Source organism: Carassius auratus, chromosome 36 (genome assembly GCF_003368295.1).
Source record: "Carassius auratus strain Wakin chromosome 36, ASM336829v1, whole genome shotgun sequence".
Classification (NCBI taxonomy): domain Eukaryota; kingdom Metazoa; phylum Chordata; class Actinopteri; order Cypriniformes; family Cyprinidae; genus Carassius; species Carassius auratus.
The window spans coordinates 17,655,750-17,670,392 of record NC_039278.1 but is presented as its reverse complement, the minus strand read 5'-3'; the positions used below and the strand labels follow the sequence as shown (position 1 = coordinate 17,670,392).

The following is a 14,643-nucleotide window of genomic DNA, read 5'->3' as shown; positions in this document are numbered from 1 at the left end:
TGCACAGAACACACCTGGGAAACAGGCTCTTTCGCAGTTAATGTGCTTTTAATATTTCTGTTTAAAACTAAAAAATAAAGCATGTCCTACAGTAGACTGCATCTTAATTGGACTGAATTGAATGTTAATTTTAGGAGAGATGTAAGCACACTGGCTTAAAATGATTAAAACGATTAAATGATTAAGTCTTCGAGATCATTCACAATATAAAATCGACAGATCGCCCAGCTCTAATTTGAAGCATATTTGAAATGTAAAAAAAATCAATACAGAAAATTCCTTCATAAAATATATTGTTTTAGTATTTTTACTGAAAAACAAGACAATAAAGTCTAGACAAGATAATGAATACAAATTTTACAGATTATTATTTTTATTGTGTAATTATATTTCTATTATTTTGAATTTGTCTTCATTTGATCATGTTATAAATTACATTTTATTTTGAACTGTGATATGATAACATTTATCATCTCATTGCTTTTGCTTATGTGTCACAAAATGCCATAAAATCTGAATATTACTGTATTTCATTTGATCGGCCTGCCATGTATGCATTCTATTCCTGATTATTTTTGATGTTGTTGTGAATTGAATAAAATGTACAAATAATATCCTACTTCTCCAAGTGAATATCAAACCAGCAGTTTCATCTCTATTGACTCATACCGCTTTCAAATTGCACTCCTGCTTTTTATTGATCATACAAGACTATACTGCTATGTTCTTATGTTTGCACTGAATTCATTGCACTGTGATCCTAATAACCTGCTATCACTCGCTATCAACTAACTACCCATCATCCTTTGCTCCCGTCCAGCTGACCAGCTGCCTCAATGTTGATGTTGTTGTTTATTGTTGTTAATTGTTGTGTTGGTGCTGTTCTTGTTCCTGTGCTTTATCCTGTGTCGATGTGACTACTCGTTCTCGCCCCATGACCGTGCCGCGGCTGTGCTGTGTAAATCATGCATGGGCTTTGGGTGCATGGGAAATGAAGGGGTTACGTTGGCCAGCCTGATGGAGAAGAAGAAGAAAGGGTTTAGCTGGTTCAGCCAGTCCTCTGACACTCATGGTAAATCTCCCTCCCACCCTTCTGTCCCTTTCATACATGTGATTACTTATGTGATGATATTCATAAATATTACCTGTTAGAAGCCTTGCACAGTATTTGTGTAATAGGCATTTTAAAATCTGATTATAAAATAGCAGGTTACCAGTTGCAAAATGTACTAATATTTCTAAAGGAACTAATTCACAGATAATGTTTTTGGATTTGTATTATTATTATTAGTCATTGATTTCATTATTTATTGAACATTAGTCATATTGCTGTTTCAAGCATTTTATAGAAGTAATAATACATGACAAGTTAGTGATTTTACTACAGTTACTACTGTTGCCATACTTTCTGCTGTATTGAAACAGGAAATTGTGCCGGGACATACAGTATCAAAGCACTTTTTCACTATTTTTGGCCCTTTTTCCTAAAATTTTGAACACATTAAGCTGTTAAATGTTACTTCTTAGGGGTATGTAGTAATGAACATAAGGCCAAAAAATTTCGATCACACTTTATTTTAGGGTCCAATTCTCACTTTTAAGTAACCATTAACTATGACTTTTGCCTCAATGAACTCCTTATTTGCTGCTTATTAATAGTTTATAAGGTAGTTGTTAAGTTTATGGTATTGGGTAGGATTATGGATGTCATGCATTATATGTACTTTATAAGCACTAATAAACAGCCAATATGTTGATAATAAACATGCTAATAAGCAACTGGTTATTAGTGTGAATTGGACCCTATACTAAAGTGTTACCAAAATTTCATTGGATTTTTGACTGTAATAAAATAACTCTTCACTGCCGTTCAAAGGTTTGGGGACACAACGATTGTTTATTTTAGAAAGAAAATTAATTACTGTAGCAAAATATTTTCTCTTTGAATATTTGCTAGTATGTAATTCATTCCTGTGATGCAAAGCTGATTTTCAGGAGGCCTAGTCTTCACTGTCACATGATCCTTCCCAGATTTTGTGCTTAAGAATATTTATTATTATTTATAAACGTTGAACACTTATATTTAGCAAAATATCTTTGTGGAAACAGATACATTTTTTCAGCATTCTTTGAAAATAAATAAATAAATAAATAACAGCATTTAATTTAAATAATTTGTATACATCTATTTTTAAATAAATTCAATGCACCTTTTTTGAATAAAAGTATCAATTTCTTCTTTAGAAAATAGACGTTATAGACAGTGACCCCAAACTTTTGAATGGTAGTCTATGCAGTATAAAGGTTAGAAGTTGGTTTCACCTCTCAGCTGGACAAATATTGCATGTTGTGGTGAACAGACATGGAATCAGTAATCATGCTGTTTAGCATGGGATCGAGAAAATCATTTTACCATGTGAATGTTTACTATAGCGATATCTTAAACATTTTTGTATTAATCATTGCCTTACGCACAAATTTTGGCTTGTATGGATGTATGTATTTAAGCTAAATGTTTCAACTTTAATATCTGTGTGTGATGTTTATGTGGACGCTGAAGTGTGTGAATGCACTGCTAATTCCTAACCATGCTACTTGTGCAATGCAAGTGTGAGTTTTCCTTCTCTATGCCTGTCAGCGCTTATGTACGCTCTTTATACCCATCAGTTTTACCACAACATTAGTGTTATCACTCCTCGCTTGCCTGTTTCCTCTTTCCTGTTCTAATTTAGTCCTCTCATTCTCTCAAAATCAGAGTGAGTCAGAGATCAGATCTGGCAGGAGTGGGAGTGCAGTGTCTCTCCAACTTAAAAATCCCACTTTAAAACGGTGACAGTGAGAATCTAACATGGAAATGAGGTTAAACCCAGATCACCAGGCTCAGGGTCAGCATTTTATAGAGCAGTCACAGAAATTCTGATCACACTCATTTATTACTGTCTTTGGATGTGTCAGAATTTATCCTTATAACCTGAGGAAATGTGAGGACTAAGAAAAACACATTTTTTTTAAGTTGCCTTTAATTTACCATTAGTGAACTCATGATAAAACTTTTGGCCTCTAATTACATTTTTGTAAATTTCTTCTCAGAACAGCGATGCAAGATGATTAAACTTGAGTTAACATATAAAAAAAAATCTAACATTTTACGTAATGATTCTACGAATTGATAAACAAATAAATGACATAAATTAAAAAGCAAAAAAGCATGTTGAATGGCATTAATTTGACTAATTTTCAACAATGCTTGTATATATACGTGTGTGTGTGTGTGCGTGCGTGCATGTGTGAGTGTGAATAAATTTATATATAAATTAAAAATATAAAAAAATATAAAAATAAATATTTTTTTATTTATAATTATTTTTTGCATATCTGCCTTTTTTTAATGTTATGCTTTAATATATGCAGAAATTATTTGATCATTGTCTTTGCATGCTAGCTATTGCATTAACTAATTCTAATGTACACAAGTGTTATCAAGAGGTTTTGTGTTGGTAAAGCAAAAGTTCAAGATCAACTGCATCATGTCAGAGCTTAGAAATTACTAATATACATGAAATATTTTTTGCACATGCATACTCAATCTTTTTAGCCTCATCTATTCAAAACAGTGCACGTTATATTAATAGTTGGAGCGTTTGACTTGACTTGAATTGGGTTTCAGTGTCTCAAAATCTCATTATCATTGCGTTGAGTTTTTGTCCACTAAATCTTACTTGGCAGAGTATGTGTGAAGTATGTGTTTTAATATGTGTTTGATGACCCTCATGTTTGTGACACAATAGCAAGCATGCCGGCGAGTGAGACCGAATCCATGAATACAGAAAATGAGAAAGGAGAAGATGAGAAGGCGACATGTTGCGGCCCAACATGGTGAGAAAACTCGGAAATACATGTGAAAAATACATTCATATGGAGAAAGTATATGGAAATTTTTTTTTTTTTTTTTTTTACTTTTCCATTTTTATCTATTTACAGTCAAAAAATCTCAAAATCAAAGTTCAGGTAAGGTTCAGATCTATCTGTCTGTCTGTCTAGTGTCCCATATAATTATCCATCCGTCTATCTAGCATTCTATCTCTCTTGTGTTCTAGCTTTTCTTTGTCCAGAGTTTTATCTAGGTTTTTAAATCTTATTCTTTCAGTATATCATTCTGTCGTCATTTCTCCTTCATGTCTATGTTGTCTGACTTCATTGCCTCCTCTTTTTCAGTCGGCGCTGGCGTCGCTGGAACCGGTTGTGTCGAAGGAATTGTCGTTTGGCTGTGAAATCTGTGCCATTCTATTGGCTGGTGATCATCTTGGTGTTCCTCAACACTTTGACTATCTCTTCAGAGCATTACAACCAACCCATGTGGCTCACACAAGTCCAGGGTGAGCACTGCGTGTGTTTGTGCTCTCGTGATATATGCAAAAGATCAAGCTGCACATTCTCACCATATCCTTTCTTCTTTCATCGCGATTGGTTTTCTCCTGTAGATGTGGCCAATAAAGTGCTGCTGGCCCTGTTCACGTGCGAGATGTTGGTGAAGATGTACAGTCTGGGTCTGCAGGCTTATTTCGTGTCTCTGTTTAATCGCTTTGACTGCTTTGTGGTGTGCGGAGGCATCACAGAGACAATCCTAGTCGAGTTTGAGGTTATGTCACCTCTCGGCATCTCAGTGTTTCGGTGTGTGCGACTTCTCAGGATCTTTAAAGTCACACGGTAAGAGATCGAAATAGATGAATAAAAAGTGTGTTAAAGCAATAGTGTGTTAAACCACACTAAGTTTCCAAACCCATAAGATGTTTAAGAAAATTGTGTCTGTTTCTTGCCTTTAGTCATTGGGCATCTCTCAGTAACTTGGTGGCATCTCTGCTGAACTCCATGAAGTCCATCGCTTCTCTACTGCTGCTGCTCTTCCTCTTCATCATCATCTTCAGCCTCCTCGGTATGCAGGTGTTTGGTGGCAAGTTTAACTTTGACGAGACCCAAACGAAGAGGAGCACCTTTGACAACTTCCCTCAGGCCTTGCTCACTGTGTTTCAGGTCTGTCCGTGTTCATCTATCCAGACTTTAGGTGAATGGATATGTGTTTGCTCGTGTTAATGATATGTTGTTTTCAGATTCTGACTGGTGAAGACTGGAATGCCGTCATGTACGATGGAATTATGGCGTACGGCGGCCCATCATCGTCAGGAATGATCGTGTGCATCTACTTCATCATTCTCTTCATATGTGGAAATTGTATCCTCTTACTGCTGCTGACTTCCTAATGAAGCCAAAGTAAACCAGTCCCTCCAGGAAAACGCGGATTTTTTTTGTGATTGTTTCAGGCAAAAATCCTTGGTTTTGCAGCACGTTTTCTTAAAAAATGCGATGGAATATGCGGTATATTTTTGCAATGTAGTGCGATGAAATTGCGTGAACTTGCAAAAACTGCGGTTTGATGGAAAAGAGAAAAAAAGGTGATTCCCCCAACACCTTTTTCTCACTAGGCTACTTCCTTAAAGTAAAGAGTAATTTCTTATTACTTCCTATGAGAAACGAGCATACTAAATCACAGAATATTTAAGTTGCAATCTCTTACTGGAACGTATATTATTTTACATACTACTAATATAATTACATCTGTAAGTTTTTGGTACTGTTCTGTAACAAAAAAGTGCAATCTTACAAAGTTGCATCAACTTCTGAATGAAACTACAACAGTGTTAGTAGCCTAGTGAGAAGGGGGAATTACCTTTTTTTCTCTATTTCATCAAACCCCAGTTTTCGCAAGTTCTCACAATATAATTTGGCTATAAACTGTCATCTTTTGCGCTTATTTTTGATAGCAAATAAGAATGATTTGCACGCTTCAAGTTTCACCCTGGTTTCACCGCGGGGTTTGCGGATGATGTTCACGTCACGTAATTACGTCACTTCATAAGGTTCCCATGGCAATAGGGGAAAATGGCGCTTTACTTGTGTGAAGTAAACGCAACATTTTTTAACTTTCTGCTAATATATATGTGAGTTTTTTGCAACGAAAATACAGGGATTATGAAATCATGCTAGCCCCCCATATTTTGCTTTCTGAAATCGGTAATTTATGCGGGAAAAGAGTGGCGTATTTGAAAAAATACTGATTATGCATTAAATCAAGCGATCGCATAATCGCGTTTTTCTGGAGGGACTGGTAAACAGAAAATCTAAATTGGGAATTTTTATCCTTTTAACCTAGTTGTGGATTAGCTGTTCACTATCTTTTTGTATACCAATTTTTTGCGTTCCTTGTAGCTTAAAAAAAAATCCCAAATAGATAGCTTGTTGTTTGCTATGAGCATTATAATGCTGTTGGTTTGCTTAACACATTAACACCTAGACATTCTTCTGAATGTGTTCTTGGCTATCGCTGTGGACAACCTTGCTGATGCAGAGTCTCTGAACACAGACAACGATGATAAAAAGAAATGGTAAATGATAAAACCTTGTAGAGGCCCTTTAATCAGCCGTTGAGGGTCTGAATCTAATTTGCACTTCTTTTTTTTTTAAGTGATGAAATTTATGAAATTGAAGATGATGTCAAGGTAACTAGCTTATTTATGTTTGTATTTTAAATGCTTCTGTGCTAGTGGTAGCATTTAATAATGTTTGTTTCTTCTTCAGCCTGAAGAGGAGGATGAGAAAGACAATGCAGGTAAAAAACTACTATACTATACATCTGTATCTGGTTACACATTGAAGACCATTTTTTAAAGTATGATTGTCCTGATCATCATGTCCATGTAACAGAGGAGGATGAAGAAGAGCCGGACGTTCCTGCGGGGCCCCGCCCAAAGATCTCAGAGCTGGTTAAGAAGGAGAAAATCACTCCAATCCCAGAGGGCAGTGCGTTCTTCATCTTTAGCAACACAAACCCGTATGTGTTACATAGAAGTCTGCTCAAACATACACTGAAGTAGACAGAAGCAAAGAGACATGTAGACAATTACATAAACATGAATGTGTTAAATTACATTTATTAATTCGGCAGATGCTTTTATCCCAAACTACTTGCATTGTATTCAGTGTATTCATATCCATTTATGCATTCCCCAAGAATTAAACCATAACCTTGTAATTTCCAAGCCTTTTGTTATTTTAGTATTATTAATATAGCATTATAACATTTACTTCAAACATACTTTGAACTCGATTTTATATTTATAATCAATTTGCCTTTTCATTTTAGTTTTTGTAAATTTTTATCTATTTTTGTCCCTTTTAATAGTTTTTATTTGAAATATTTATAATTAGCTTTCATTTATTTTAATACATTTGCGGTGTTAGTAATTTGACTGATTTGAGTAACAGTAACACAGTTTTAAAAAATCTGTGTAAATCACAAAACACTGTAATATGTAGTATTTCATTTAATTGTTTTGACTTTTGTAATAAAGGAATTATTTTAGATATTTGGACAGAACCTGTCACAGAAATTTTGTGAATTTGTTTTTTTTTTTTCTTTTGGACAATGCAAGAAAAACCTGAGCATGGGTCAGATTGGTGTTTTTGCATTTAGATTAATCCACATGTTGATAATGAATAAAATTCACATACACATTTAAAGCTTCTGAAAACACACACATAGTGTTCAAGATGTGTTTCAGTTTCTCTCTCTTTCTCTCTCTTTATCTGTAGAATTCGTGTGGCGTGCCACAAGCTGATAAACCACCACATCTTCACCAACCTCATCCTTGTCTTCATTATGCTAAGCTCCGCCTCCTTGGCAGCTGAGGACCCAATCAGAAACTTCTCTGCCCGGAATATTGTAAGTACAATTTGCACACACACACACACACACTGTGTTATGATTACTTATTAATGTCCAAAACATTTTCATACTCAATTAATTCAACTAGAACAACATGGTAAGTGATATTTAATTGTTTCATATTGTAAAATACTACTGGTTAAAATCTTCCCCGTGTTTGTAAATATATAAAACAGTCCCTCCAGGATTTAATGATTTTTTTTTTTGTGTGATTTTTGCGACAAAAATGACTGATTTTGCTGCGGCTTTTCTCAAAATTATTGATTATATTTGCTGCATTTCTTATTGTTTTGCAGTGAAAATATACCACAGACAACATTCTTCTAACACTTTTATGACTTGTCTGACTTGGAGAACCACTGTAAGTCTCCAGACTAACGTTTGAGGACACCAGCACTAGTGCCATTAAGTTCTACAGAAGGTGGCTCCAGCACCTGACATTGAAGCACTCACCCCAGTCACACATGTACATCTCAGAGACATTTAATGTCTGCATTTACATATGCAAGATGTATTTTTGAGAGTGCTTGCTCATCTGCAGTACGTCTCTAAGATGTTTCCTGTCAGATGTCAAATGGACATTTATTAGATTGCATGTAAAACTGCTTCTGAGACCTTTATCAGAGTACACAGCAGATGATTCCCAGATCTTTAGCAGACGCCTTAAAGATGTATTAAATATATACAATTTATAAAATGTACTTTTATTACTGTCATTAATAATGTCTAAATATAATTTAATGAATACAAAAATATGTAGGCTATATTAGTGAGTGGAAATGGCCTATAAGTACTTCTCTGCAGCCATCTACTAGTGGTCATTTAATATCTTTTTTTTTTTTTTTTAGAAGTGTTTGCTTTCCTACATTATACAACTTTTAGTTTTATACATGGGGGAATCCTATTAAGGATGAACAGATATCGTCACATTAAAAATAACTTTCACATTTGGTAATACTTAAAGCACTGAAGTGCTGGGAAAAGTTGTGTGAAGCATTTAAAATCACTCGAAAACATTAGATCATTTCTGCCACAAGTTGTCCTCGTAGTTTAAATCCATAATGAATGTTTGAGATTTAGTGTTATCTGAACTATTTTTCCTGGTGTCCACATCAGTGGCATTTGTTCTGATATCAGCTTTAATAGAATTATACGCTGAATTTGAATGCTCCTCGCAAGATTTCACAGATATGTTATTGATTCTTCACTGTATCTCCCAGCGCTGTGTATAACGGTGTCGCGTGATCGAGATCAGCGCGCGGCTCCAGCTCGAGCAGATATACGGTCTGCGCACCCCGAACTAGTAGCGCGGATTCGTTCCACTTTCGGTTTTTTTATCCAATGTAGCTCTTGTAAAGCGGTCCTGATGAGAACGCAAGGCCTTTCTTTGACTGAATGCGCATTGCGATGATGTCACAGGATGATTCTAAGGCCAAATTCTGCAAAAAAAATTGTGCCAATTCCGAAAAATGTTGATCTTTTGCGATAATTGCAGAGTTTGCTTTCTTTTGCGATAAATTCAGCAATTGTGGATTTTGCTTGATTTCGCGATAAATTCAGCCTTCACAAAATCCTGGAGGGACTGGTAAAAAAAAATATTTCCAAATGCACTTTCCGAAGCATTTACAGACAATAAGAGAGATTAGTAGAGTTTGCTATGTGCGTCTGTCATTCCTTCATCTCTTCGTGTTTGCTAACCCTTTTCTTTCAAATTAAGGAAACTACCTTCACTGAAAGCGTAATGTTTTTTTCGGTGTTTCTGTAACAGAAACACTGGTACACCTAGAATAACATATACCTACAATTCTAAATATATTTGTATTCTAGTAATAAATGATGATTGCTGAATGTACTTTTAATCTTTGTTAAACATTTACGTTGCTCTTTGCAGATACTTGGTTACTTTGACTATGCTTTCACGGCTATCTTTACTGTAGAGATCGTGTTAAAGGTAAATGTCCTGCCCTGTGCTGGTGTTGTGTGTGGTGTATGTGCAGTAACGCTGTAACCGTCTGGTTTATTCCAGGTCCTAGGCTATGCAGATTATGTCTTCACTAGTATGTTTACATTTGAGATCGTGTTGAAGGTAACCTCTCGGCACACAGGCCTGGCTGCATTCTCTCCATGTGTGTCACCTGCTACTTCAGTACTACCTGGCTTGATCGATCTCTTTTCTTTCTCTTTTTTTAAACCATGGCACCTCTTTTACTAAAAGACTAAAAGAAAAGAAATTTCACAGAAGCACATCTTCATCAAAGCACAAGAGTTGTCAGGTTTTCACCTTTCTTTTGGGGAGAACGCCAGGGCTTGAACTCAACCCTGATTGGTAAAATTGGGGTTAAGGAAGGAAAGCGATCTGGAGAAATCACATAGGATGTGTCTGTGAAACTAAAATGCTTTTTGTTGAGGAAAGAACCCAATTTCAAAAAGACAAAACTATGCAACTCTTTGTGAAATGGAAACAACGCTGCCTCTCTCATGCCTTCATAACCGTTTGGCTCGTATCCAGTCCATAAAAGAGGGGGCAAATACAGCCATGCTTAGAACATGGTTCGAACCCCTTGACTGAGTGCATATCAGTGCGATGTGACCTCCAGCGCAGAACGGGGCAGCACAGTTATTTAATGAAGCTGCAGTAGTTCTCTCTGGCTGTGTTCAGAAAGTCAGACCACAGTGCCATTCTGTACTATTCATGCACTTTAGAGTATTTATACTGTGCACAGTACACAGATTATCTGTATGACACAAAATGATGTTTTCTGATTATTTAGCTGTACTTTATCTTTCAGTTTTAGTAACCTAAAATTACTTTCAACTTTCCAATGCTGCATTTTTAATCTTATGTTTTATTTTATCTCAGCTTTTTTTTTTAATAACTGTAAAAATATTTAATTTTTTTAGTTAAGTCTAATAATTAGTTAATTTCATCAGTTAATTAGTTAAGAATTATTTCATAATTTTTAGTTGGGTTCTGTGATCAAAGCAATTATTGAGCAGTTTGAACAAATGTTTAGCTTTAATAAAAAATAAAAATCCTGTTTTAGTAACTAAAAAATAATTGAATAACTTAAAATTATATTAGTTAAAATTATAAGTGGTCTGCCATTACTGCAATTCTAATCTAAAGTCAAATTTAAGTTTATATTTTTCATGTAGTGTGTACAGAATATTGTATTTTATTTTATTTTGTTTTAGTTAGGTTTCTTTAATAAATAAATTTAGCCATTTCAACAGAAAAGCATTATAATTTTCTTCCTGACGTGGATTTTTTTTTTACCAATGAAACAATTTTTGGGGACGATACCAAACTGTTTTTAATTTAGATTAAGGTCAAACTATCATTCATTCATATTTATTAAATCTAGATATGTTTGCAATTGTTTTGCAGTTGCAATTTATGATCAGATTGCCAAAATGAAACACATTTATATATATATATATATATATATATATATATATATATATATATATATATATATATATATATATATATATATATATATATATATATATATATATATATAAAATAGACCTATGCAGTGTGAAAACACTATTAGCATGCTACTATTTGAAATGTATTTATCATGTAACATTTTCACTTATTTATTAATTTTTAAAAGACCTAATTAAATTAATGTTTTGTTGCTTTTAGACCATGGCTACTTCACTTTTATGATTTCAAAGAAAAGCAGGCAGTATACAGTGTGTACTGTGCAGTTTTTAGTAAATAGTAGGCTAATATAAAATTCTGAACATAGCCTCTTGTTTTGTGGAGATATTATTATAAGTGCTGATCTTGGACCAGCAGCTACTACTTAAAAAACGTTTTATGAAAATTTTGCAGATTTAAAATGGTTTATGTATTTACTCAAAATTGGTCTCTGAACAGCAGCCTAACGTTAGCGTTACCCAGTGCTTGCCTTCGTGGTGCATGGTTGCATCTGTATTCATATACATTTAGCAAACGACTCCTTTGCATTCATGATTTTGGAGCGACTTGCTTTGGTTTTGGCTGGTCTTTTCTCTGCCTGCTGAATATGAAGTTGCAGTAGGAGCTTCTTCCCCCTCTTTTCTTTACCGAATCTTGCCGAGGGAACAAGGCGCAATGTTCTCAAGAAAAAGAAAAAACATACGGCTTACATGAATGTGACAGTAAGGGAAGTTCTCATTTCAGATCACCTAATAGATAGGTTCCCTTTCTTTCTGACTCTTTTTGTCTTTTCTTGCTCTTTCATCTACTCCTCCTGTATTCCTTCTCTCTGTCCTTATTTCTTCTGTCATAATTTCGGCCCCTTCAAAGCTCTGCAACAAACAGCATGTTTTATTGCCGGGCCCCTAGTGGTGGATTGTGAAACAGAGCTTACTACTACATTCATGTTGTCTCAGGCCGTGAGGGTTTGGCGGAGTTAGTGCTAGGATCTCGCCTTTAGTCCAACTCCAAGCACGCCACCCTTAAAAAAGAGTGATATTAAGGAGTGCATAAGTGTGTTTCTGTCTATAAGAGTGTGTGTGAGAGTGTGTTTTCTGACTGAGGGTGTGATTTGCTGTTTTCTGTATGTCTTTTGTTACGTTGGAGCCAGTTTTGACCACCTATGCTTGTTTTGTCAGATGACCACGTATGGCGCGTTCCTCCACAAGGGGGCCTTCTGCAGAAACTACTTTAATCTTCTAGATCTGCTGGTGGTCGGCGTGTCGCTGGTGTCCTTCGGAATTCAGTGAGTGGTTGTGGTATTTTATGGCTACGCAGTTAGTTAATATTAAACCAGAATCACAATATAATCTGATTAGTAAATCCCAACGAATGAAATGTACTTAAATAAATATATGCATCATGTGCTTTCCGTTTGTGTACTCTACACTGGAGCACCTCATGATCCGGTGTTTTCTGTGTCTCATAGCTGCTCTCTATAAATACTGCTCCGCAAAAACACTATCTCTGAATCTGCTTTCAGTTTGGGTCGCTTATCTTTCCGTCTTTCCAAACTTGTAATGAGAAGCGCTGATAAATCCAGTGTCGTCAACAAAAAAACTAAATCAGTAATGATTTTTATAACAATAAAAACAGCCATAAAAAGCCATAAATTGTAGAGTTTTTACAAGTACTATAAAGGAAATTATTTGTTAAATTATAACCTAAATACTGTTTTTTATTTAACAATGAAATAAAAAAATAAAATCTTATTTTAATACCGTACTTTTATTTTAAAATAATAATAGCTATACTAATAATAATAATTTTCTTTTCATAGTGAAATATTCAGAAATAGTAGTATTTATTTTTTAATTTTTGTATTTAGTAATCAGTTTTTTTTTTTTATTGAATAGCTTATTATTTTTTATTGAATAGCTTAGTATTACAATATGAATATTTCTTATTAAACTTTTTATTATTATATAGATATTTTGATATATAATTATAAAACCTTTTGGTCAAATAATGCCACACTACAGTCAATTCCATAAATTTCAATTCGATTTTTTTGTGGATTAGAAGTTCTAAATTGCTTCGTTTAAGTATCAGCTTTTCCTCAGATGTTTACTCTCTCTCTTTTTTTATTAATCATTAATCTTGCTGTTCAGAGGCAAAACGTATAATCATGGCAACATGAAGCTACAGTAGTTGGCGACAGAAGTCTTGCTGGTTAAGCTAGTGTAGAAACCTGTCAAAGACAACAGCATCATAAGGACTTTATATCATGGCTCTCTTCTTCTGTTTTATCTGTTTTTTGGTAACATGAATGTTCGTGTCTCCTGCAGATCGTCGGCCATCTCAGTGGTGAAGATACTGAGGGTTCTGAGGGTGCTGCGTCCACTCAGGGCCATAAACAGAGCTAAAGGACTGAAGGTTCTGCACACTGCTTTATGCTGATTTTTGATGATCTTCTATGAATTGTCTTTAGCAAATAGAAATGAGGATATGCTTATTTTTATGTGGCGAAAATAAGGTTTACATACAGGACCAGCTGTTTGAGCAACTGTAAATTTGACATCTGTCTGACAACCTCTGAACTTTAACCTTTGCTTTCTGCAGCATGTGGTCCAGTGTGTGTTTGTGGCTATCAGGACTATCGGAAACATCATGATTGTCACCACGCTGCTACAGTTCATGTTTGCCTGCATTGGTGTACAGCTCTTCAAGGTAAAATATTTTAGATGTTTTTTTCCTCAGTGTTTATGAAATAAGTTGTCAGCCCGGCTGTATTTATTTGATGAAAAGTACAGTAATATTCTGAAATATTAATCTGATTTAAAATAACTCTCGTATATTTAAAAAATATTTCAAAGTGTAATTTATTTCTACAATTCAAAGCTGATTTTTCAACATCATTAGTCTTGATCCTTCAGAAATCATTCTAATATGCTGATTTTTTTTTTTTTTTTTAAGGATAGTTAATATTTTTTAAGGATACTTTGACAGCATTTTAGTTTTTTGTTTTGTTCTTCTTTTTCTTCAGGGGAAGTTTTACCGCTGTAATGATGACACCAAGACCATCCCAGAAGAGTGCAAGTGAGTCTAACTGAACTTTTTCTCAAAAAATGTTCAATGATTGTTGTAACTTTTACAAAAAGAAACAGATATTAGAGAGGCAAAAGTAATGTTTTTCTCTCTCTCAGGGGAACGTATATCCTGTATAAGGATGGAGACGTGAACCAGCCGTTCATTCAGAAGCGCCACTGGCACAACAGCGATTACAACTTTGATAACGTGCTCATGGCTATGATGGCTCTATTCACAGTGTCCACGTTTGAAGGCTGGCCAGCGTAAGCATTCAGCTATGCAACAGAATAGAAATCAGATATAGAATAGAACCTTTATTTGTATTTTTTATTTATTTTTATTATTGTGTTATTTTATTTTATTT

General features: G+C 34.7%; 1 protein-coding gene across 12 annotated transcripts in view; it reads left to right on the top strand.

Annotated features, from left to right (window-relative positions):
* Positions 1–14,643, top strand: part of LOC113055476 (voltage-dependent L-type calcium channel subunit alpha-1D-like) — an 82,371-nt gene that overhangs the window by 37,827 nt on the left and 29,901 nt on the right. For 4 of the 12 annotated variants that reach the window (XM_026221812.1, XM_026221811.1, XM_026221813.1 and 1 more), the window contains exons 10-28: positions 998–1,072; positions 3,789–3,876; positions 3,982–4,008; positions 4,216–4,376; positions 4,482–4,707; positions 4,824–5,031; positions 5,109–5,229; positions 6,350–6,440; positions 6,521–6,554; positions 6,634–6,664; positions 6,760–6,886; positions 7,648–7,777; positions 9,672–9,731; positions 9,807–9,866; positions 12,389–12,495; positions 13,538–13,625; positions 13,812–13,919; positions 14,236–14,288; positions 14,396–14,542. In XM_026221812.1, coding sequence (XP_026077597.1) covers positions 998–1,072; positions 3,789–3,876; positions 3,982–4,008; positions 4,216–4,376; positions 4,482–4,707; positions 4,824–5,031; positions 5,109–5,229; positions 6,350–6,440; positions 6,521–6,554; positions 6,634–6,664; positions 6,760–6,886; positions 7,648–7,777; positions 9,672–9,731; positions 9,807–9,866; positions 12,389–12,495; positions 13,538–13,625; positions 13,812–13,919; positions 14,236–14,288; positions 14,396–14,542 — 1,942 coding nt within the window. The remainder of the gene's footprint in view (positions 1–997; positions 1,073–3,788; positions 3,877–3,981; positions 4,009–4,215; positions 4,377–4,481; positions 4,708–4,823; positions 5,032–5,108; positions 5,230–6,349; positions 6,441–6,520; positions 6,555–6,633; positions 6,665–6,759; positions 6,887–7,647; positions 7,778–9,671; positions 9,732–9,806; positions 9,867–12,388; positions 12,496–13,537; positions 13,626–13,811; positions 13,920–14,235; positions 14,289–14,395; positions 14,543–14,643) is intronic. The other 8 variants (XM_026221819.1, XM_026221816.1, XM_026221818.1 and 5 more) reach the window with 5 other exon arrangements.